Source organism: Falco cherrug, chromosome 5 (assembly GCF_023634085.1).
Source record: "Falco cherrug isolate bFalChe1 chromosome 5, bFalChe1.pri, whole genome shotgun sequence".
In the NCBI taxonomy this organism is placed as follows: domain Eukaryota; kingdom Metazoa; phylum Chordata; class Aves; order Falconiformes; family Falconidae; genus Falco; species Falco cherrug.
In genome coordinates this window covers 3,947,446-3,972,032 of record NC_073701.1, presented here as the reverse complement: position 1 = coordinate 3,972,032, position 24,587 = coordinate 3,947,446, and the positions used below count along the sequence as shown (strand labels likewise).

General features: G+C 47.3%; 2 protein-coding genes across 4 annotated transcripts in view; one reads left to right on the top strand and one right to left on the bottom strand.

Annotated features, from left to right (window-relative positions):
- TMEM39A (transmembrane protein 39A) overlaps positions 1-8,016 on the top strand; it is a 21,941-nt gene extending 13,925 nt beyond the window's left edge. For all 3 annotated transcript variants that reach the window (XM_055711696.1, XM_027816950.2, XM_055711695.1), the window contains 7 exons: positions 274-496; positions 1,884-1,967; positions 3,398-3,540; positions 4,005-4,353; positions 5,170-5,357; positions 5,848-5,968; positions 6,502-8,016. In XM_055711696.1, coding sequence (XP_055567671.1) covers positions 274-496; positions 1,884-1,967; positions 3,398-3,540; positions 4,005-4,353; positions 5,170-5,357; positions 5,848-5,968; positions 6,502-6,735 — 1,342 coding nt within the window. In that variant the 3' untranslated portion in view covers positions 6,736-8,016. The remainder of the gene's footprint in view (positions 1-273; positions 497-1,883; positions 1,968-3,397; positions 3,541-4,004; positions 4,354-5,169; positions 5,358-5,847; positions 5,969-6,501) is intronic.
- LOC102045838 (uncharacterized) lies at positions 7,604-24,550 on the bottom strand. Its single transcript, XM_055711697.1, has 20 exons — positions 24,338-24,550; positions 24,199-24,255; positions 22,584-22,621; positions 21,234-21,374; positions 19,612-19,674; positions 18,335-18,455; positions 17,812-17,904; positions 16,645-16,805; positions 15,447-15,532; positions 15,143-15,226; positions 13,869-13,931; positions 13,649-13,726; positions 13,468-13,556; positions 12,695-12,731; positions 11,282-11,430; positions 11,006-11,068; positions 10,609-10,684; positions 9,888-9,972; positions 9,623-9,710; positions 7,604-9,072 (listed from the first exon to the last, which is right to left on the bottom strand). Exons 1-20 carry the CDS (start codon positions 24,491-24,493, stop codon positions 8,962-8,964), a joined length of 1,839 nt encoding a protein of 612 aa, XP_055567672.1. The 5' UTR covers positions 24,494-24,550; the 3' UTR covers positions 7,604-8,961.
- Positions 24,551-24,587: the final 37 nt, after the last annotated feature.

Genomic DNA, 24,587 nt, shown 5'->3' with positions numbered 1-24,587 from the left:
ACAAGTTTACTGAAATATTGCTGGACGCATCACAGCACCTCTAGCAGACCGGTCTGTTGTCTAGAGAAAATGCTGGGTGAGGGTTTTGTCTGAGCTAAGAAGCCTATGAAGCTCACCACCAGTCTTGTGCCAGAAACGTGAATGCAAGACTGCTGCCATCTCTCCTCTAGCAATGCCCAGTCCCAAATTCACAACCTCAAGCACTCGCTGTCCTGGAAAATGATAGAGATGATGTAGAATGTTTACCAAGTGAGTGATACCTGTCTGCTTCAGGAATGGTAGTGCCATCAGCCTCTCCGCGCCTCCGATCACAGCGCTGATTACTCCGGAGCCTGTACGTCACTGTCGGATACCTGAACTGCCGTTGGATGGGAGCCTTCTCTTTGAATTCCTGTTCTTCATCTACCTACTGGTAGCCCTCTTCATTCAGTACATCAACATCTACAAGACTGTCTGGTGGTACCCATACAATCACCCTGCTTCCTGCACCTCACTGGTGAGTTCCCGGCGAATGCCATCCCTCATGCTTTTTCATTACACAGCTGCTTTTCATGCTGCTTCAGTCCAGGAATCACAAGGCATTTGACATTAAGGGCGTGAAGGGAAGTTCACATGCACCCCCATCAGTCAGGGCCATGTCACCCCCATTTTTACAGGGGAGAAAATATGTAAAAGGTGGGAGAGGGATGTCAGCAGGATTCCTTCAGTGGAAATTTTTTGTGCTAGCCCCTAGGGTTTGAAATGGAGTTGAGACTCCAGGAGTCTGCTCTCTCCTGCTGTGGGTGCCCTTTCCCAGTGGAAACAACGGAGCCGAGAGAAGGGAGATGATGCAAGTTTTCATTAGCATCTCACAGCAGGTCAGCAGCCCAGGGGTTGGGGAGGGGGTCAGATCCTCAGCTTATGTAAAGCTCCTAGTCTCCTCAGTTTCAGTCTTCTTCCTGCCCCAATAAGCTGCGCAACCTGGCAGTGACCTGAGTCAGCAAACTCATCTGAGTGAAGCTAGCTTCTGAGGGGGTCCTTCACTTCATGCTGTGTCCGTGCTGCTTGGAAGCCTGGGGCGGTTCCTTAGTTAGCTGCACCGACAGGCGGTGCTGGTGTTCCAGTTACCAGGTTCCAGTTCAGCTACGTGATGCTGGACACAGCTTGCTTTGAAGAAAAAACATTCTGTTTTAGGCTCCCTACCTGGAAGGTTTTAATAGTTATTTGTTTGTTCCCATCAGATGTCAAGAATTCTTTTTTACCCAAAATGTCCCTGAAGTCCCAAACAGCAGTATTCAGTGTCTGCGAGCTGCTCTAGCCCGAACACATTCAGTGGCTTCACTGAAAAATCATAAGGGGTCCAAGAGCTGTATCTGACTTGATGCTGCCAGAGCCAACATTAAACTTCTAATACAGATTTATGGCCTGTGAAGTTGACGTTTCTCAGATCAACTTGATTAACAGGGAGCACTGGTCGCTACAGACCATCTCTGAGACCAAGAGCTAAAATGAACTGGTGGGCTCACTCTGGACTCCATTTTGGCTGCCCTTGCTCTGGTTGCTCAGTGGCTTTTCCCAGGAGAACTTGCAAGCTGTTCTCCGTAGTAGGATATCCTGGTCCTAGATATCCCTTTGAACCCCAAAATACCTGCCTGAAGGGTGGGTTTGTTTTGTTTTGAGTGGAAATCTCTTCATGGTAAAGAACCTCCACGTGGGGAAGATCTTGCTTCTGGAGACATTCCTGTGTTACTGATGTTTACCCCTCCTCCAGGATAAGAGAGCTTTGGGGAATGCTTACACAAGGTCCTAATGCACTCTCAGCAGCCAGCTTTCTAGTCCCACCCCAGCTGGGTGGTTTCAGAGTCCCTTTCCCTGGTGAAGACCGTTTTTCTTTCCTCCTTCAGAATTTTCACCTCATTGACTACCACCTGGCGGCGTTCATCACAGTGATGCTGGCGCGGAGGCTGGTGTGGGCCCTCATCTCTGAGGTAACATTCCCACTGTTCCCTCTCCTGCCCATAGCACGGATTGCAGAGCATCACCATCCGTGGCCTGAGAAAGTTCTGCAAGCTGGATAGCTGGAGGGTTTCTTCCCCCAGAACAAGCCTGGGTGTGAAGGACTAAGATTTTGGGGATGCCCATCTGCCTTGGAGTTTTCTCCTTGAGCCCATTCGTGTCCTGCAGTATTGGGTAGCTCTGCTGCCTCTGCAGCTATGAGGAGATTAAATGGCCCCACTTGCTTCTTTATCCCTGCCAGTGCAATATGGTGTGTCACTATCTCTATCTCGTGCCAGAGAAATGGCTGAGAGAACTGCAAGTTTGATAGCAGAAAGGCAGATAGGGAGGTTAGCCAAGACTGGATGAATGAACAGGAGACAAGAGGGGAAAGGTCAGCAGGAGGATGTCTGAGTACACTAAAGTGAAATAGGAATAGCTGGTAGAACTGCTTTTCCAGTCCTGGTTACTGAATAACTCTGAGACTCTGGTTGTGTCACGTCAGATTCTGGGACTCTCCCTGTTTGTGAGAGCAGAACCAGGCCAGATGTATGTTTGAGGAAGCTCATTTTAAGGAAAATGGAAGGTCTGTCCACTGAAATGGTTAACAACTCCAGGCCAAGCAACTAAGCGATAAGTGTAAAAATAAATAAAATAAAATAAAATAAATGAACAGTTCTATCCTGTTGAATAGATGGACCAGATGGGATCTCTGAAGTTCTTTTTTCATCTCTGATTCCTGCCATTTTCATTTATGTTCACATTCTCCATAAAACTTCCCATAGACTGAAATTTCTGCATTGAAACCTTCCATGCAAGTTCTTGCACGTCCCATTTATTGGCTCTAACCCCTAAGAATCTTTTCATAGTTCAGTTGCCTTCTCCCCTCTGGAGACTGGAACAAGCTTTCTTGCTGCCCTTTTGAAGGTGGTGCCTCCTTACTAGACTGCAGCCTGTACATCCAGTAGAGATGAGCGGTGGAAATCTAGTTTTGGGATTGCTATGGTGCACCATCTTCTCTTCCCTTAGCTGAGAACTGTGACATTCCAGTTCTTTAGGAAAATAAATGCTGAGACTTGATCCTTCTATAGGAGAGAACAAGAGGAAGCGTGTTTCAGGCTATCCTGGACTATCATCAGAGCAATAAGGGACCTGAGCAAAAATATTTTCTATTTTGCAGCTCTGCTTTTTTTTTTTTTTTTTCAAAAGGCCCTATTTTAGTCATGCCCTACAACTTGTGCTTATTTGAATCTTTCAGATTCTATCAGTCACGAATAAAATCAAAGGCATTCACCTTTGTAAGAAAGTCTGCTGCATCTGGAAGTGGGCAGCTGTGCCTTCCCTCTCCCTGCTCCTCCTCCTCCGCAGGCACGTTCTAGCACTAGCATTGCAGAGCAGCTGAATGTTTCCTCCCCATTTGCAGGCCTCTCAGGTGGGTGCGACATCAGTGATTCACTACATGGTGCGCCTGGTGCTGCTCACCCTCTGCGGATGGGTGCTCTGCTGGACTTTGGTCAACCTCTTCCGCAGCCATTCAGTGCTCAACCTCCTCTTCCTGGGCTACCCGTGAGTGACACCACCTTGTACCTGCATACATAGGTGTACGGGGAGCATAGCTGCTTGGGGGCGGCATGAACCACCATGGGAAGCAGAGCTGTTGGCTGTAATCGGTGCCCTCGTTTTATGATTAAAGGGGAAGTAGGAGTGGCCAGGGTATGATGCAAGGAGGTGGTGCTGAGCTGGTGAAGCACATTGCCTCAGCATGCTGTTTGCATGAGGGGCCTTTACTGCGACTGAAGACTGGGATCATTGGTTCCATAAATGAGATTTAAAGAAGCTTCTCTGCACAGCTGTTGAAGCTGCAGCCTCTGGGCTTTTATGGGGGAGAAGAGTTGGCTACTGACTTCTGGAATGAGGGTTCCTCTGTGGTGTCTCTCTCATAAAGGCCAGTATCTGTTGAGAAGGTGCCCCCTGCTTCGTGTTGGAATGGCTGTCATTTCAGCCCTTTTTTTTGCTTTCTTTCTCTGCAGGTTTGGTGTCTACGTTCCTCTGTGCTGCTTCCACCAGGACAGCAGAGCACAGCCCCTGCCTGCAGACTGTGGTTACTTGGTACAGGACCAGATGGTGGATGATGGGGCTTCAGCTGTCAGCAGCCTGGTCAAACCCAAAGATTTCCTCTCGCTTCTGTGGGAATCCCTGAGAGAACAGTTCAATAATCCTACGTCTATCCCCACCCACAGCTGCCCCCTTTCCCCAGATCTCATCCGCAATGAGGTGGAGTGCCTAAAAGCAGACTTCAACCGCAGGATCAAGGAAGTTCTCTTCAACTCCCTCTTCAGTGCCTACTACGTGGCGTTCCTGCCACTGTGTTTTGTGAAGGTAGTTCTTCTCTGGCTCTCTCCGCGCCCCTGCCCGCCGTCTCCTTCTGAATGTTGTGTGAATTGCTGCCAGGCCAGATTCCTGGTTAATTCCCCTTTTCTCTGTCTCCCCTTTGGCAGCCTGGATAGCGGAGCATGGCTGCATCCGGAGTGCACTAGTACTGCTCCTGGTTGGCGGATAGGTATTGCCATAAATGTGATGCACCTCTAGTCCCATCACCCCACTTACTAACTCCCCTTCTCCCACCCCCTGTCCTAGGCAGATGATAGCTGTGTTCTTCCTAGAAAAGGGAACCTGTTGTTACCCGTCTCAGATCCAACATCCTGGCTTTCAAGTGCTTGGATCAGAGGCTTTGGTGGTCAGCCTGCTAGAAAAAAGAGCCAACTAGGATGCTTGGCAAGCTAAATTCGAGAACCTTTTGTCATTGTGAGGGTTGTATTTTTAATCTGTCATTTTTCTAACTTGAACGAGCTCCAGTTGGTGTAGTGAAGTGGGCAGGGCTCTAAATCCACGTAGCAGTCTTGGTGCAATTGGTGCTCCTGGGACAGTTCTGTGGCAAGCAAACCCCCTAGGTATCTGCTGCTGGAGGAGGAGAGGCACCAGCTGCAGCATCATCCCCTGCCCTTTCTCCTTCAGGTCAAGGAGAAGGGAGTCTTGAGTGTTTCCTAAGCTGTAACCCTCCGAAACCACCGGTCCAAAAGCGCATGCCTGTAACATGTGGTGTGGGTCTGCTGGATGCACATGCAGTACGTCCCTTGTCATTCCTTCCTCTGTTTTATGACAGTGGTGCCAAGTTCTTGTCTGGTCTCTTTGCAGAGCACCCAGTACTACGACATGCGCTGGTCGTGTGAGCACCTCATCATGGTGTGGATCAATGCCTTTGTCATGCTCACCACTCAGCTGCTGCCTCCCAAGTACTGTGACCTGCTTCACAGATCAGCTGCCCACCTTGGCAAGTGGCAGAAGCTAGAACATGGTTCCTACAGCAATGCTCCGCAGCATATGTGAGTGTGGGGATGGGGAGAGGTTGGCATACCTGGCCAAGAGAAGACATTCTAGTAAATAAGGAAACACCAGCAGTACTTATCTGTTGAGGACACTTCTCCATTCCCCATGCAACTCTGCTGGTCTTTCTGTTCCCTAGAAACAGAAACATCTACTCTAGCGAGCTATCCGAGCTTCTCTGGTCTCTGCTGGCTCCTTCCCAGAAAAAAACACGGAGATTCCTCTTAGCCACTGGAGAAGTAGCATGCGCAGGGGCAGGGGGTGGCCCCCTCCAATGCAGCAGGCTAGGCTCTTGCACTGGGAGCCATTTCTTTGCATCACTCAGAGTCCATCTGGTGGGCTTGTGATCCTCTGTGCTTTTCCAGTGGGAGCTAGGACATCCCTGTGGCAGAGGCTTTGGTATTTTTCAAGATGCAGTCCATTCCCGTGAACCCACGTCCAGGGAGTTGCGAGCACAGATGCTAACGCTCTGGCATTGTTTCCCCACAGCTGGTCAGAAAACACAATATGGCCACAAGGAGTTCTGGTGCGACGTAGCCGATGCCTGTATAAAGCAGTTGGGCCTTATAACGTAGCAGTGCCTTCAGATGTGTCCCACGCCCGCTTTTACGCAAGTATCTCTTCTCTTGCTTGGTGACTTATGATGGTGGGAGGGAGGAGAGGCGCAAACATAGCTGCAGCAGAGCAGATCGTGGGGAAGAGTTCAGTGCTGTGCAACAGCCTGTTGCCGCTAAAATACCCATTTGCAGCAGAGGGGCTTTCCCGTTGCAGGATGACAGTGATGTCTGGGCAGGATGGAAGCCACGGCTGCCTTGTCAGCGCGTGCTCGTTACAGTGATGCAGCTCTCCCATCAGGCAGTGGCATATTCTTAAAGAGGGTTCTAGTCAATGTCTTCCAAGGAAACATTAAAGTATGTCAGCTGGCCAGTACGTTATTTCACCCATCCTCCCCTTCTCAAGAAAAATGACACTCCTACACACCTTGTTTCTTATGCTAGCAGTGGTTGGAGTACAAACATTTCTTCTGCCCAGCATGATGGTCATTAGCACAGTGGTGCCCAACAACATTATGTATGTACCCCTCCCCACTTTAACACTGCAACAAATTATAGAAATCTGTCTTTTTTAACTGTTTCCCTGCAGTTCCTTTTTCACCGTCCATTACGGCTGCTCAACCTCCTGATTCTCATCGAGGGCAGTGTGGTCTGCTACCAGCTCTACTCGCTGCTGCGCTCAGAGAAGTGGAACCATACCCTCTCCATGGCCCTTATCCTTTTCTGCAATTATTATGTCTTATTTAAGCTCCTCCGGGACCGGATAGTATTAGGCAGGGCATACTCCTACCCGCTTAACAACTACGGACTCAAGGCACACTAGGCCGGCCAAATGTGTACCCCTTCTTTTTCCCTTCCCACAGGCCAGGGAGGGAACCTCAGAAAAAAAAAATATTTTCGTACAGTTCTATTTTTTTCTTGCAGCGTTTATAAATATTTAAAATATTTTATATTTTGTATACTATTGTTTTTGTGGGGCGGGAAGGGAACCAGTGGCAATTAAATGTCGCTTTATAAACAAGGTGTTATTTTATATATATATAAAAAAAATCAATGTGTATATACCGTATATCTATACCCATACATATATCTATGTGAAGCAACAGGATTGTGTGTGTGGTCACTGTGTCCGCTTTGCTCACACAACTGCCTTGCTACTGCATACAGTGGGGATAGAACTGATGTTAATTAGGAACTGGTCTGCTGTAGAACTTGGATAAGTTGACAGTCAGGGGAAGAAAGGAAACACGGGGGCCTTTCACCAGGACAAGTAAAGTTTATCATAGTAAATTCAGTACCAGGGAAGTGCTGCACTGGAAACGTGCACTGATGTGATACCAGTTTAGAGAAAGGGAGGAAGCAGTGTGCAGAAAAGACAGCCAACACTATTGTCAGTCAGTAAAACCTCTCAGTTCTTTCTTCTTCCCACTGTTAGTAGGATGTGAGTATTATTTTTAAAAGACAACAAACTCTTAACTTTAGCTCCTATCATTCCTCCTAGCAACTTGAGCTCCCTCACTTTGCCCAGAGAATTAATTAGATATTGAAATTATAATTTTTCATCATGTGTCATTTAGGAAGGGATATGAAATAAATAGCTTCATCTAGAAGGACTGTAGTTGAGTATTTTAAACATCCATCTCTAATCCCATGAGTAATAGCATTAAATTAGGGAATATTCAGTCACTTCCTTCAAGCAATAATGTTCCTGGCAGAAATTTATTCTTGTCAAACACTTATGAACTCCCTTATTGCTATACAATGCATTTCAGCAGTGTTTCACTCTAAGGTATGTTGGTAGTGTTTAATAACTTAGCATTAATAATAGAAATATTTACTTTTAAACTCTTCTTCATAAAGCTGAACTATACTAGAATCTAGTGAAAAAACAGTTGTGGCAGTATCACATAGGGGAATTAAAAGGCAGTATCAACCATATAATTTAACTGTGGATGCTAGGGGCAGCTGATGGTAGGAGTTGATGGTTTAACTCAGGTGATTAAGGAGATGGCAATGCGATGTTCTTCCATTCAGATGCCGTCTGACTGAACTTTGCCATTAGTAAAGTGCTAGCTCTGCTTAAAGAGTGGGTATGTATGGGGGGGGGGGGGGGAAAACCCTCCCAAACCGTACTGAGTTTGGGAGAAACTGCAACTACTTTCTGTTCCTTCTTCCCTTCCAAGCTGAGTAAGAATACAGTTATCTTCTCTGCTCCTATCTATATGACAGCTTCTCCAGCAGCCTGATCACAAGCCCAGGATACCTGGTGAGCCCTGAACCAGAGCTTTGAATCGCCGAGTTGATGAGGATTCATGCTCTACTTTTTCTTACCCTTGCACATAAGGCCGAAGGTAGATAGGACAGCTCATGTAGCAAGCACACCCTTACTTCGTGGAACAGTTAAGAACTGACCTTAGGCTGTTTGTAGCTTAAGGAACAGCAGCACAGCAACACTTCCATAGCTACAGGCTTGCTATATTGCTGTGAGGAACTAAGTAAGGGGCCAAAAGACAAAACTACCTAATTGCAGTTGTGTTAAGATCCTCATCATTCCAAGGGAGCTAGGCATTATTTGCTGTCTCTTCCCCCCTCAAAACAGTACCTTTGTTATATCCTGGAGCAGGAGGAGTTCAGTGAGGTTTAAGGTCTAGAGATTGCACCTTTCCCTGCACAGTAGTATGAACTGCCCACATGCAGTCCTGTAGATGCAATTGTCTTCCATCTTTACACAGGACACTTACATGGAAAGGGGTTGCAGAAGATAGTTGCAGCTTCCCCTGTTGGCAAAAACACAGTGAGGAACTAGCTAGCACAGTTGGTGTCCCCAGTATAAACTGGACCATCCAATAACAAACAGGGAGCAGAAGTGATGGCTGCTAAGCATCAGTGCCTGCTTAGACCAGTGTTCCTCCCCATTCCTCAAACAGGCCTACTACTGAGCCTTACTCAGATGAACACTGAAAACAAGTCCACTCTTAATATTCGCTCAGGTCACACTAGGGAAAAAAAAAAAAAAAAAAAAGGCTTAGTCCCCTTCTTGGTCACTCCATCATGCAAGGATGTCGTAATAAATGGATGGTTTTTTTGTCTGGTAACGGAACTGCTCTAGCTTCAGGCCAATCCTCAGAAGAACAGCTTCATCCCACCATTTTGCCATGACCTGGGAGAAGACGAGAGAGGGAGAGAGAAAGGAGGAAGGAGGGGAGGAAAAAAGTAGCATCATCACATACAGGTGCTCTTGAAAGCCCTAGAAAACAATTTCTTTTCCCTCAACAGCACCTAAAGGACACATGTTTTTTTTCCCTATTACATCAGTAAGTAACTTTTTATTTGGGATAAAGGCAGCTGTGTGACTTATCATTACAAGACATGGGCCTTTCATATGCATGAGGTCCATTTCAAGAGGGAAGGTCTTAAAGAAGTTACAGAAATGAGAAATCGGAGATGAAAGTAGTGACAAATTGGGTACTGATGCAAACAAACAAGACGACAGATAAGTCTACCTCCCAGATATCTGAAGAGTCCTTCTACCATTCAGGAGTGAGTTTCTCCGAGGCAAATCTCTTCACCCACAAGTTAAAACTTATTACCAGCGCCTGCCAAGTCCTCAAGTGTGTTATGTGGAACAGCAGGAGCCTGGTTATAGTGGTTCAGGACAAAGTCAGCTGGGGATTTTTATGACCCAGCATTCACAAAGAGCCAATACTCACCTGGAAACTGATGGGAAGCCCAGCAGCAGAATATCCAATGGGGACCACAAGGCCTGGAATCCCAGTGAAGTTACCAAGCTGCATGAACCTGGGGAAAAAGCTGTTGTCAGCATTCCTGCCTTAGGACAGCAGCAGAGACATGCTTTGGGGAAAAGCAACTAGGATCAATCTCTCCTGCTCTACAGCCTGAGCTCCTTCAGTTAGTGCAGCTAGCCTCCAGCTGTTCCCACGCTTGTTACTGTAGTGTAGGCAGTGCTCTTCTTACCTCATGGACCGGACTGTGAAGGACAGGTCGCTGCTCCCAGTCAAGAGATCAGATTCATAGATTCTTGGGGCAGTGCAAGCAACAGCTGTGGAGAGATCACAAATTTAAGAGGACCTCAGGACATCATCTTGTCTACCCTTCTGTCTCGGATGGTCAGCTAGAGCAGGCTGCCAAGGACCATGTCCAAATGGCTTTTAAATATCCCCAGGGATGGAGATGCCACAGCCTGTCTGGGCAACCTTAAGTGCTTAAAGAGCAAAGGAAGAGTCGGGCAGTGGGCAATCTTCAAGGAACAGCTCAGGTCATTAAAGCCATGTTTGATAAACGTTGGTGATGCCAACTCACACCCCTGGAACGCAATCAAGTCACTGGGATTTATGAATTAAGCAGTTCCTTTTTAGAGCAAGAACATTTGCATACACAGAAGTAGACATCCAGTCCCCCCCCCTCATGTCAACGTGCTGGCTCTGCAGCTCCCATTTCAAATACCAAGGAGTTTCTCAGAGTCATGGACGATATAGGCAGTAAGAATAGAAATACACAGCAGATCTAGAAATACACAGCAGCCTTTCTAACCAGACTGCATTAGCTTCTGAAGGCTTGAGACACAGCAAAGTATTTGCACAAAAGTCATGCACAAAAGGGGAAGTTAATGGAGTGACTGTTCCTAAAATGCACCACAGCTTTTGGGGACCCGCTCTTTGGCCGAGACTGCCAATACCTGGTGTAAGGATACAGTTCACAGTGGTGAAGATCTCTTGCAAAAATCGCATGCTCCGAGTTCTCTGTCGATTTGCCTGCAAGCAGAGAGACCACTGTCTGACTGGGCCTTCTTGATCCGCGAGGCTCACGTTTGATGTTGACAGACTCTGCCCATCAGAACCTATGCCTTTGCAAAAGACAACACCACTCGTGCAGTTTAGAATCAAAGATGCAGGACTAGTCCAGATGGTGTGTCCTCTGTAGTGCCCCACCATTCAGCATGCTTTCACAGCAGAAGGCAGTCCAGCTGGGTGATAATCTCCCCATACACGTGGAAAGGTAAGAGAATCCTCTACCCCACCTTTACAATTTCACTAGGTGCCTCCCTCCAGCCCTCACCACAGCACGTTCCTTACCGTAATATAATCCAGAGCTGTGAACTGGGAAGCCAAGGCCAGGTTAGCCCGAGTGTCCAAATTCTGAAAGAAAACATCGACCATGGCTCTGCTTGCAAGAAACTCAATGTGGAGCCCAGAAGTTCTCTTCCAGGTCCGGTCTACTATATCGGTACTCACCCAACTGGTGGTTTGTCACAGAAAAAGCAGGAAACCCTCAGGTTTCTCAGTGACATGACACTTGCTCTGTATCAGCCAGGACAATTACTGCCACCGATCCAAGCTGCTGCTACTTACCATTTCCTGGAAATGTTTATTGAAGTCAGGTTGCAGGAAGTCCCTCATCTCGCTGAGAATGCAGATTACATGTGCTACTCGAACTTCCTCCATCTCTGGAAGAAACACTTCAACCACACTAGCTCCCAAACTCTGCAGGTGCTCCACAGCTGCATACAGAACAGGTAAAACAAACAGCATCCCTGAGTACACCAAACTTCACAGAAGGGCTGCAAATCTCCACTCCCTTGAGAAGTTGGAGACCCCATAGGCCATTACAAGGTAAGCATCTCCAGCACATCATGTGGCATGCAGACTGCTGCAGCTGCTTCTCATAGGTAAAGGCCTTCAGCCTAACTAGAACTCAACATCCCAACAGGGCAGGGGCAGGGGCTTGCAGACAGGTTCCTAACATAGCTGCTGCCTTTCAGGCAAGTTCAGCTCTTCCCTCTAGCCCCCAAAGTTAACCTGAAGAGTAAAGGTGGACCAACAATGCTTCCAAGCACTCGACATGACTGGTATTCTATCAGCACAAAGTGTTTATTTAGCATCACAAGATTCCCATTCAAAGCCTCTTATGAACCATTATGGTAGAGAAACCCAGGGGATACTCAAGAGACCAGGTCAACAGTACAGGTTCACTAAATCCTGATGTACTTTAGTAAGGCTGAACACCAAGATTTCAGGAAAAGTGAATATTTTGCAGTCTAAAAAGAATCTGTATCTTTTTTTTGTCCCCAGCTTCTTCATAAATACCCAGGCTTGCCTATTTCACTGGCTTATGGTGCATTTCTTCTAAGAAAACTCTACACATGCAGAAGCATGAGTGTCTATGGAAATAAGGAGGCTGAAGAAAATCCAGGCAAACAAAGCTTGAATACTGTGAACTCTCTCAGCTCCAATGCGTAGGAGGCCAACTACTTACTATACCAGGCATTGTAGAGTCTTTTGCCCCAGCCCCAAGTACTCACCAGGGTCAATTTTGCTTAGTCTAAAATCTGACAAAGCCACCCTAAAGGCACCATTTGGCTGATTTCAAGGAAATACCAGAGGACTGGATACATCACAAAGACCTAGCCCTGTCTTTGCTACTGAACATTATGTCGTGAAACAAGTCTCTCCCTTAAAAGTCTTTTACCACTAAAGCTCGCAGAGTAAGTATTAAAAGCACAGATCTGTCTTTATACAGCGGCTTAGCACACTGGACTGCATTCTTCCATTGTAACCTGACTAGCCTACAACTGCCGAGCTTTTTAACCCTCAGCAGTCAGGAGAGCTTCCCTAATACAAAGCTACTGCTGTTTGTCCAGCCAGACCTCTTTAAACATCTGCCTTCAAGGACTTCAGGTGAGATCTTTTTAATGCAGATGTAAGAGGAGCACCAAGTGATACCTTGACATCAGGCAGAGTAAGAGACAGACTTTTCCTCTTTACCTTTCTCACAGATGGACAGGACTTCATCGTCACATGCCTAGAGAATAAAAGCAAAGAACTAAGCAGACTTTAGTAACAGCTGTCTTCTCCTTGGTGAGTGCACTCACCAGGACTTTGGTCCTCATGGAGATTTCCTTGCTCTTGTCCCTAATAGTAGTGAAACACAGCCCTCCAGGACTGCCCTAGGCCACCTGCTCCACAGCTTGCAGGTCATACCCCTAAGGAAAAGAAAGGTCATCTTTTCCAGAGGAGAGCATATTCCTCCTCTGCACTGGGGCAGAGCCAGAAAGAGTCCTGGTTTTCCTCCAGGGAAGAAATCCTGAGCACATTTGTGGGGTCGCATTACAGTTGCCAAGCAGTACTAGCTTGCAAGCCCTGTTTCCATATTGGAATGATGAAGTATCACGCAGCCAGCTACAGCATTGTCACCAAACAGATACACTTAATTTTCCTCATTTGATTTTAAACCAACTGCCTTTTGTAATCAGCTCAGAAGCACTGCTTCCAATAGAAACAGCAGTATAAGGAAGCACACTGCCATCAACTGTACAGTCATTAGTTTGCCTCATGCCTCCAACAGACTTTTCCTCAAAAGACTGCCCTAGGAAAAAATCTATCCCTGTCGATGGTTTCACCCAGGGTATATTCTCTTCCAATTACAAGACTAAATATGAAGAGCTCTAACAATGACAGGCAAGGAAACAGTGAATGCACTGAATTCCTTTAAATTCTCATTTTGCAAAGCAGCAGAAAGAAAGAGGTAGAACAGTCACCTTAAAAAATGTCCAGTCCACTCCCAGTTTTAAGCCTTTCAGGTCAGTAGCACACATATCAGATAGAGTTGCTTTGGGCTGTTTTAGTCCTGCAGGGCACAAACAAGAGTTCCTCCTTTTATCTAGGATGCTTCTAGGAAGGCAAAGCACCTGGGCTTTGGGAGGGAGAGGGCTCACCTACCATATGGATAGAGCGGATCTGGCTCAGCAAGGATACTGTAAACAATGGCTGCATCTGCCACTGAGGTACAGATAGGTCCTGTAAAAGAGAGATCAGTTCTAAAAATGTGACAAGGAGTAAACGGTACCCTTCCTCCCAAGGTCCTTCATAGGCACTGATTGCCTCCCCTGTGAGAACAGCACACAGCAAGGTCCCTGAAGCGGAACAGAAGTTCTCTTACCTACACTGACTGTGGAGTAGGAGAGTGGCAAGCTGCCGTAAGAACTAATGCGCCCAAATGTGCCTAGAGAAAAAGAAATGGGCAGTTAGCCAGGTACCAGTAGTTGCTGGCAAGGTCTGACCTAGATGGCTCTGATACCTCTAGTCAGTAAGCAACATACCCTGCTAGTCACTGTTTGCTGTTTCAGAGCGCAGTCACTCATCTTTCAGTGCCCTGTTCTGCTGACCACGATCTGTCTCATCAGTGAAAGAGACAGGTTCAACAAATAGTGAAACTGGTTTCCCCATAAGAAATTATTTAGCTGAGAGGAAATATGTGCAGGGGCATTTTGAAATACATGCATTGAAATATGCAGAAGCAGCACCTATGGTATGGAGGATGGAGAGGCAGCAGCAGGATTATCAACAGCAAGAGATACCACCCCCTGGGAGATTTCACCCACTCCACCAGTGAGACCTCAAGCCTAACACCAATTGTCTTCTGCAAGTACTTGTATCGCCTTTCTGAGCAGTTAGATTTTTGTCATTGTCATCATTATCTTCCTCAGATGAATCAAAATTAGTCAAGTTGATCACATGTGAAGGACAGAAAAACAGTAATGGCTGAGTATCTGCCCTCAAATGAAGCAGCCAAGATCCTTCAGATTGATAAGCCATTCCCAGAAGCTGGCATCTCTTCCATGTGACAATCCTGTCTCACCACCTCCCATGGTGTAGAAACTGCCCTGTGCATTTATGTCCTCTGCACATTCTTCTTGATTACATTAATTTTGTACAGCAAAACCTGCTACTCCTTCTAACACTGAGATAAGAGGGAATTACTACATCCCGGTTATATACAAGCCTATTACCAGGTTTAATGGACCAGATAGTCTGAGCAGCATCAGCCTCTCCATATAATAGGGGTGATGGCAAACCATTGGGGCTGGAGCTGCTTTTCACCAGCTCACTACAGACACAGGTGTTAAGAACACCTCTCGGCAACAAATGGATATTGAAGAGGGATGAGTGAGTAGCAAAAAAAGCAGCACCCGTGTTTTGTTTAGCGTTTGACTCAAGTAAGTTTGGGGGTTTTAATATCTTTACAATAGTCAGTATTGAGAATATGTCCACTCTGCCAGTCCAGCCCATGTGACTCCCAAGGTGTTATACTCCAGGGTTTCTCTGGTCAAGTTTTGCTTGACAGGAATTAATGGACTGTGCCTGACTTGTTTGTGGCATCCTCAAAACAGCGAACAAGACACACACTCCCCCTCCATGATTAAAGGACTCTACCTTTCAGCCCCACCACACCACAGAACGAAGCAGGAATCCTCACAGAGCCACCCCCATCTGTGCCAATAGCCACCGGGCAGAGACCTACAAAAAAAACACAACCCACACATGGGCCTGTGATCAGAGACATCGTGTTGCCCTGTCCATTCTACTAGTAGCTGTAGCCAAGACAGTACACAGAGCTCTCTGTTCAGCTACAAGTTCTCTCCAGCTTCTAAACCGCTTTGTAAAAACTAAATGCCTGAGGTACTCTGGCTCAGGACCTTCTTCCCACCACCTCTGATCTCCATTTAGGACCACTTACCTGCTGCTACAGCTGCTGCTGACCCACTGGAGCTCCCACCTGTGAAGTGGTTAGGCTTGTAGGGATTCCTAGGGATCTTGTGGTACCTGAAGCAGACAAACAGTGTTGAATCTTTTCCTAGGAAGGACCACATGCACTACAGGGCAGGAAAAGATCCAGAAACACAGCTCAGGGATTCTGATTTCTTAGTAAAGAGATACCATTTAATCCCAGACAATGCTATGTCCCTAGAAAACAAGATGCAAAGAAGACTTCTACCTCAAAGCCCAATCTCATTATCACAAGCAGCCCATCCAAAAGGCAGGCTCAAAGCAACAGAAAGGATGCCACTCCAGCTCTTCTGTCTGCGACAACACCGTGCCATTACTGCATGCTACAGTGCATTACGCAGTTCCAAAAGGCGGAGCAGCTGGCAGCCAGCAATTCTTACAGACAAGCAAGTCAGCATCCCCACTCTGCCCTTTATCCCAGAGCAACAGCTCCCAAAGTCTCCAGTCTGACCACAGTCCCCAGACACCAGAGACCGGCCAGGAGGCAAGGTACCCAGCCAACCTCACAGGGAGGAAGTGCCCTGGTGTGTTGTTGCAGCTGATGGGGGATCCCCAGTTCCATCCAGCTGCATGTGCACAAGCATGGCTCTCCACACATGCCTTATCAAGGCTCTGAGGACCACTGCTCTGGAATAGCAGTTCTCAGTTTGGCTACAGCTGGAGAATTCTCAACAGTAAAGTAAATTCCAGTGAACCTGTTTTAGCTAGGAAATACAGTAAACCCACTACATTATCCTGAGATGACTACATTTTCTCATCATTCTGGGCCTTTAGCCATTACTGTGACTAAGCATTAGATTACTATTTATCTATTTTCTCTCACCACTTTTGTCTACCACTTATCCTGTAAACATTCACACCTCCAGGCCTGTAAGACCTGGCAAACCAAGTTCCTTACTCAGCAGACACCACTCAGATTCTCTCCTTCCTTTGGTTTCAGGTGCCTTCAGGCTTCCACAGCTACTCTGACCCTCAAATCTACAATGCTGGGGTTTTATACCCTCAGGGTTCTCCCTGCACAGGGTGCTTCAGTCAGTTTTATCCTCACATGCTTGCCCTATTTTTATACCTTTCCCTGACAGTACTGGACAGACTTTTAGCTTTCTAGACCGGGGGGGGGGGAAAAGAGAGGCAAAAGGGATTTTTACCTATTAGGGTTGCATCCAGTTGTTCCAGTCCCTAGTTCATGCATGTTTGAGACCCCAATAATGATAGCCCCAGCCTCTCGCAGCTTCTTGGCCACAGTAGCATCTTCTGTTTCAGGCTCTGTCCCAAGATACACTGTTCCCACTCGGTGATGGTAAGGTACCTTAGCAAGAAGACACCTTATTATTCACCCTAAAACCCTGGCAAGGTAGGCAGGCATGTGTGCCTGTGAAGCATGCACACTTCAACTCCATAACAGATCCCAGACATTAGGACCCACAGAGGTAAAGTAGGGGCTAGGAAGCTTCACAGGACACTTAACCCTTCAATATCTGGTCCTTCGCCCATGCAGACGAGTCCTTTTAATACCATGACACAGAAGAGCAGAAACACGTAGATCATCAAAATGTCTGCCTCCCTGCAACAATGCATCTGCTATGCCCAGAGGCTGCAGAACAGTCACCTTGGCTCCACAGCACGTAGGAGCTCTATTTTCCATTTTTCTACAGACAGAGCTGCAGCATTTCAGATCTGCAGTGCTTTGAAGCAAGGCACCAAGATTAGATGAATGCCAAAATACCAGATGGACTAATTTTCAGGATATGCTAAGTACTCCTTGAGGTAGCAATGGAAGACTCTATACAGAAACAGGACTCCCACCTTGTGGGTAGGTCTCTGCAGAACCTACAACAGCTTGATGACACTGTCAGGAGCATTTAATCGTAACTTGTTAGGCCACAGGCAAAACTCCTCATGAATGAAGATTTTCAAAGTAACACATATTTCTGACACGTCCTTTAAAGTAAGGAGAGAGGGATGCTTTGCTGGTGGAGCAGAGGCAGTGCCTGAGAAATACAGGCAGTTACACCCACTGCTACAGATGCTTTCATACATTCTCATTTCATCAGAAGAGGGACTGTTTCCCACTCCCACTCTCTACTTCCCACGGATTAAAGAGATCAGTACAAGATACGAAACACGTCTGCTGTACCCAAGATCTGTCTTCACCTGGCAAAACTTGTTAATCCTACTCATTACAAACATTCTCAGGCTTTTGCCAGGGAGCTGGCCTTAAAACCTCATTAGAGCTGGCCTTTAAACCTCGTTGGAGTGAGCTGTCCATGTTGACCACCTGCAAGATGAACTGACAGCTAGACAAGGAAACTCACCACTTTGAACTCTTCTTTCAGACACACTGGGATGCCATCCAGATATGACAGGGTACATTTATTCCTGTAACGAGCAGTGGAGGCCTCAGCCATCTGCACAAAGGAAAAATAAAAAGTGTATATTATATATATTTAGTTCAGCCAAAGGTCATTACCAGCATCAGAATGGATACCAAAAATGGTTTTCTCAGTCTGCTACTAAGCCAAACTATAAGAGTTTCTTTCTTCTTCCACCATATACTGGTGGGAAACCACTACTTCGAAGCATCTATGCTAATAGATAACACATAAGCACAGAAGTCCCATTTTAAACATATAGTCATCCAGCAGGAAACAGACTGCTTTAATGCTACCTCTCTCCTGGCAGGAAGAAAACTTGTTTGTAGTCCTCTGCACAAGGAGGGAGGAAAACCATACATATTTATCTGTGCAATATATCAGCAGAAGAGCCTCTGCCCCTTCTAATGGATGATACTGCTCTTGGGGCAGCAGAGGCCCCTTTCCTACCAGATGCAGACATTACCAGCATTATTTGCTCCGAGTCCCATTGCACTATCGCTCTGAGTGGGGGCGTGGATTTGTCGCAGTCCTCCAGCATGGCAATGATGTTCTTTGCTACCTGAGATGGCGTCAGCTTCCCACTCCTACAGGGCAGGACAGAAGTTGGGACCTTGTTACAAGACCCCCACACCACACCCACACACAGGGTTTGCCCCTCATGTAGCAAGATGGCAGCTGTCACAGCTGTAAGCAAGAACTATGTAAAAATCTGCATGTGGTGATGATTTCAACACAGTTGACACCACCAGGACAGAAGACTCCCTTCCTTAAGTACAGAATTTGCCTACGCAGCACACCTCCAACCCTTAGAATAGTGGCAGGAACTAGGAAAGTTACCAAGATATTCCTGAACCACCAGATAAACAGGGAAGGCCAGCTGACAGTTTTACAGAGTCCTCAAGCTCCTGAAGCTACGAAACTCCCAGTACTATGAGCTAAGACCAAGAGGTCAGCCTCCCCTTCCTTCCTACAGGTCTCCTGTTACAAAGAAGGGGCTCCCAGCAGTACTGTCATAACAAACAGGCCTTCCCCTGCTCCTGGCAAAAGGCTACATTACACCACAAACACGTCTGTCTCTGGCTGACACAAAAGCCGCACAGTCAGGATGCACCTGTAACACCAGACTAGTGTCGGCTTCCACTCCACAGCCTGCTGGTAGAGGTGGTCCTTGAGGAACCAGTGCGAGGAGCACAAGAGGATTTATGTGAGCACTCTACATGTGGTGCATGCCCCACAGGCAACCAGGAGCTACCAAGCAGCCAACAGCTTGCAGAACTGGACAGTCAGAGATGTACTCCCAGTTCTTTCCAAGCTGGACACATTTACTGGGTGAAAGCAGGCAAACTGCTCACAGGAACACAAGCAGTGGGGAACCAAGTGATTTTTCAAAGATGCACAGTATATGCAACTCGCATCATCCACATGAACCTTCCTTCCTTCTCACTCATGTTTGGGCAAACAAGGTATGTAGAAATCTCCCCCAGAGAAGACTGACAATAAGCCAAGGAAAATAGCATTTAAATATCCTTGCAGGCTTGTAAAAGTTGTGCCAGCTCTCCCAGCTGGTTTTCTTTTGTTACTTTATTAGTGGGAAAGGACTGCAGAGGGTGATGCTAAACAGTGGTACCTCAAGGACAATTCTAACAAAGAGAGAGGCCTAAGAGCTTGTAGAACAGTGGCAGCCCACCACAGGAGGGGAACACGTGAGACAGGTTGTTTCCAGACTGTAATTTCACCTACCGGTAGCAGTCCAGGTAGTCTTTGATCCCTTTGAAGCTAAACCCATTGCTAGCAGAATCAGACCTGCAAAGAAATGATTAAAGGGGCAACTGTGAACCATCAAAGCCACCCCTGTTTAGACCTATAGACTTCAGCATCACAGTCCAAAGCAGGTTTGGACACCACTCACAGTAAACCTGCTGGTCACTGTTTGGACTGCTAGCCTATGCTTTTCAGCTCACACTGTCACAGACTCCTTGCACACATACCAGACACTAGGCACTCTAAGGGTGCCACAGAAATAAGGGGTCAGTCTTGTTGACATTTCCTAGTTGCTTCATATTTCTACTGCAATACAGCAGTCATTAACTGTTCAAAATTTATTCCAGGTTCACATTTGCTACTCACCACTGCAACATTACAGAATAGCTAGAACATACTGGTAAAACTACCCCCAGGATCTTGTTGCAAGTTAGATCCAGAGATAACCAGCAGCACATACAGTGTGTTGTGCAGGAGGGGGAAAAGGCACTATGCAGCACATGCAAGGATACACATCAGCAAGCTGCTTTAAAACTAAGTCAATGGCTCTAGCACATAAGAAATAAACCATTTCTCATCATAACAGGATTAACATAAGATCATGTGAAGAGCTAGCTACAATTACTACTCCTGTGATGTCTCCATGTCATCACCCAAACTAGAAGCCAAATCCTGGAACAGGACAGCACATGGCACCATAACGTGCTATGCTGGGAAGAGGTTAAGGCTCCAGTAACCTGCCCTGTATGTATCACTGGTGGAGGCAGGGACATAAGAACTAGAAGGCTGCACTCACCCTGACCAATGCCTGCAGAAAACATATCCCTCCCTCTAAAGTGAAGGAGCTGAAAGTTTTTTCTTGCTTTAGTTTAAGAACTTGAGCAGGGAGCAAGCTTAATCCTGCTAAAAGCTGAGATACATATAGAGAACCTGAGATGCTGATGAAGTACAGCTCATATTTTCAGTAACTACTGGATAGGCCCACAATAAGAACCAAGATGAGCTGAGGAGAGCATTCACAGCAGCCCAGATGCTCCCATCTCAGCATCAGACCTCAGGAGACATGTAAGCCTTAGTAATGTTTTGCCTGGAATCTAGTGGGATTTAATCAAGTGCAGGCTGCAGTCAAAATGCTGAACTGGCTTTTACCCAAGCAATGTAACTAACAGAGCCTGATTTCTTGTGGATCTTTTTCTTTACAACCCATGTACCTTCTCTCCTCCAAGTAACCCCTGTGTTCTCTTTGAGATTCCCCACAGGCAAGAAACGCCACACCTGCAAACTCATTTCAAGGGTTGTATGCACTGACTAGCCAACCACTAGGTCTATCTGCTCTAACAGTGCAACCAGAGCCCTAGCAAGGGAAGAATCTGGTCTCTCCCCAATAAGCAGGCTCCCTGGAACTTGTGGAAACTTCACATAACTACCAACAATTTATAAGTTACAAAAGGAAAGATGACTGACAGCACTATTTGTTCTGTAAAATAGCTGGGTGTGGGAAAAGATTTTAATCCAGAATACTGACAACAACAGCTTTCCACTGATATAATAGTGCCAAGACAAGTGTTCTTCCACTCCACTCTTACACATCACATACTGACCTTGCAGCTATCAGCTGCTCGATAATATCTGAAGTGCTTCTAGCCTCAGACTTGTCTTCTGCAACCTCCGCAGCAACCTCCGGGATAAACGTGGGATCTTCATGAATGTCAAGCGAACGCATGAGCGAGAAGTTGTTCAGCCTGAAAGAGAGTCACTGCTAGAGTTGCAAGCTCCACCATGACTAATTTTTCAGACTGTTCAGAGGGAACCTTACCCAAGAACATTTTGTTTTAGCAGTCTGCTCTTACAGCAGGGAGTTGCAACAGTTACAAGATAATCCCTTACACCTTTCTTAAAGGCAGCATCAAATCTATCCTGCTTGCTTAACAGAGCCTCCTACCTCTTGACATAAAGCCAGCCAGCCTCCGTACACCCAAGCTGAGAAAGAAATGGTGAAAGTCTTTGATTCACTTTAATTAGACATATCACCCACAGACCAAAGAGGACAGGAATGGAAAGGAAACTGAGAAAGCAGTATAAACCATACATTCAAGCACTAATCCTGTTAGAACAGCACCTCTTCAGACTTTTCCATGACCTGCTTCAACATGGTTCATTTGCAACCAAATACAACCAGCGTAAGTCCAGGGCTTGGAACATGTAAAGGAAAAAACCCAAGACCCTGCCATAGTTGTCAAGGAATGATCTGCTGTGTAACAGCAGTGACACTTGTCTGGGACTGATTCACATGCCCCAAACAAAAAATTGAGGGGTACCAATTATGTGTAATACATTTCTGTGTCCTGGGATCTGCACAGATCATCCACCAAATCACAGGCAAACTATGTGAGCCAAGCGTGAGCTTGAGGTTCCCGACACCTCTTACCTGACTGGCTTAGTGCAATGTACACTTGAAAGCACAGTTTCTAAACAAAAACATAAAAGCGAGAGAAGGAGAAAAGGCTGATCTAAATAGTGGGTAACTTAAAAAAGAACATACTAAAACCACTGAACTTCATGTCCGGCCTCAATTCCACACAACTACTATTCTTTTACCACTGCTGGTGATAAACAGCAGATTTGCACATGCTTTTGCTTTGAAAGGAAAGACTGCTCTTTAGCAAAAGAACAGAAAGGCAAAGAGGCAAGCTGGTGAATTTTATTTCTATCCACTTGCCTGAGTGTGAATAAAGGTTGATTCCTTCTCATAGAGGCCCACTCAAACCAGTTTTTTTTAAATAATCTAGTAAACATTATGAAAATCTTGCTGACTCTCAAGTTATGCAGCTTCCCTCTTAGAAAAGGTCATTTCAGATAACCCATAAGTGGTACACAATGCAAGTACCTTTACAAGAAAAAAAAAAAAAAAGAAAAGGAACTGGGAGGGGAAGAACACTCCCCACTCTTACCTTATTAAAAGTGGCAGTAAGCAGATCTGTCCAAAAGCCTAGAAAAAAGCAAGCAGAAACATTGGTTTGCAGTAACTCTGACCCAAACACCTTCCTCGCTAGACAAGGAATGCTGGATGTGCTCACAATTGCCACAGTCTAAAAGCACCCTAGAGAGCATGCAACGCTATGTAGTAAAAAAATAGCACAAATGCTTGTACTTCAGGCCACAAAACTGGCCCGAAATGCTTCCCCTTCTTGCCCCCCTCATATTTATATAATTATAAAGAGAGTGTTCCTTTGGTTCTCCTGCTTTTGTCCTTCCCTGACACAGCCCTGAAGCAGCCTGCAGCTGCAGGGTGCAACACTTTTAAGAGGCATCTATCTAGCTCCCATCCATTACTTTCTTCATGTTCCACAGATTATGCAAACATAGCATAAGGCAGACACTTATTATTATTTTGTTCATCCTACTGTTAGGATCGTTCCTCTCGCTCAACCAGCTCCTGCAGTAAACAGAGTTAACTTGGAAAAGCATGAACAATTTGGAGACTCTGTGGTAGCAGACAGCTGAAAACACTCTTTGAATACCTTGGTTCCCAGTGTAGCGATACCCACGGTCCCAAAGAGAGCAGTCCTTATTCCAGCCTGTCCTAATAGCTCAACAGTGGGCTTCACAGACATGTTAAGGGATGTACACATACAGTACAAGTCTGAAGCAAGACTCACACTCCTAGATCCGCGAAGTGATATGTTGCCTCACACATTACATAAGAATTGCTGCCTCTTCTTGAAAATGCATGGCTCCTAATCTATATCTAATCTAAACCAGCACAGTCCTGTAGGAGATTGAGAATCTCACATCCTCCCTCCAAGGGGGATGTCAGGAAAGATAAGAAGCTCAGGGCCACACACCAGAAGCAGCCACAAAGCAAAGAAGAAAAGGTATTCTGGCTGTTATATCCTGGAAGAAAGCCACTTGCAAGGTATTCTCACAAACACACACAGCCCATCGCTAGTTTTCACCCCAGGCCCACCCAGCCTCCAAGGTCTGCAAAAGGTCACTCTGCTGAAACGCGGCTTTCATGCCTAACCTTGACCCCTGCTCACAAGGAAAGGCCAAGCAGCAACAGAAAGGACCTGCTTTTGGGTGGGCAATGCCGCAAGGCAGGGGACGCAGGCTTTCCCCCCCCAGCCCCCTGCCACAGCCCTCGCACGCTCCACACCAGCCGCAGGCCAAAGCCCACCTGAGGGAGTGCTGGGGCGAGCGCTGGGGCACGGCTGCCTTCCAGGCTCTCCTGAACGCCCTCCCTGAGGGCCGAAGGGCCCGGAGCCCCTCACACCTGAGGGAAGCCGGCGGCCGCTGTACTCCGCCGAGTCTGGTGCTGGCTGCGGGCTCGCCGTGCCACGCTCAGCCAGGGGCCAGCTCACCCTCTCCCCACCGCATCCCACCCGGGGGCCAGGCTGAACCCAAAGGCACGCAGGGAGCGCCGCAACCTCCCCACGATTCCCCAGCAGACCCCCTCCTTCCGAACCCCCTGGTCCCGCTTTCCCCACCAGCCTCGGTGGGGTTTTACCGCCCTGTTTACCCGCTCCCGCCGCGCCCTGAGGTACCGCCTCCGCTGCCCCGACCCACCGTGTTTGCCACATGAACGAAGAGCCGCAGCCCGGAGCCGCACAGCCGCGGGGCCCACTGCGGAGAGGAGGCAAGAAGTGAGCGCCGAGTCCCGCTCCCCGCCCGCCCGCTCGCCCCCCCTCTCCTCCCCGGCGCTCACAGGGTCCCGCGGCGGGCTGCGGCCCCGCGCCTCGGCCCAGCCCGGCTCCCGGCGGCGCAGCACGGCCCCCGCGCTGCCCGTGTGCCGCCGCACGCAGCACAGGTAGGCGGCGGCGGCCGACAGCAGCGGCAGGAGCAGCAGCAGGAGCAGCGCCATCGCGGTCCTTCCCCTCAGCCCGGCGGGGGCACGGAGCCCTCCCGCTGCCCGGGCGGAGCTTGGGCCTCGCCCCGCCCGTGGGCCGGCCCTGCCC

Coding starts and splice junctions, on each gene's coding strand:
- LOC102045838 (XM_055711697.1), bottom strand. CDS start 24,493: ATGGCGCTGCTCCTGCTGCTGCTCCTGCCGCTGCTGTCGGCCGCCGCC. Junction 21,375..22,583: donor TTACTGCCACTTTTAATAAG/GTAAGAGTGGGG, acceptor ACTCTCTTTCAG/GCTGAACAACTTCTCGCTCA. Junction 9,973..10,608: donor GAACTGTATCCTTACACCAG/GTATTGGCAGTC, acceptor ATCTCTCCACAG/CTGTTGCTTGCACTGCCCCA.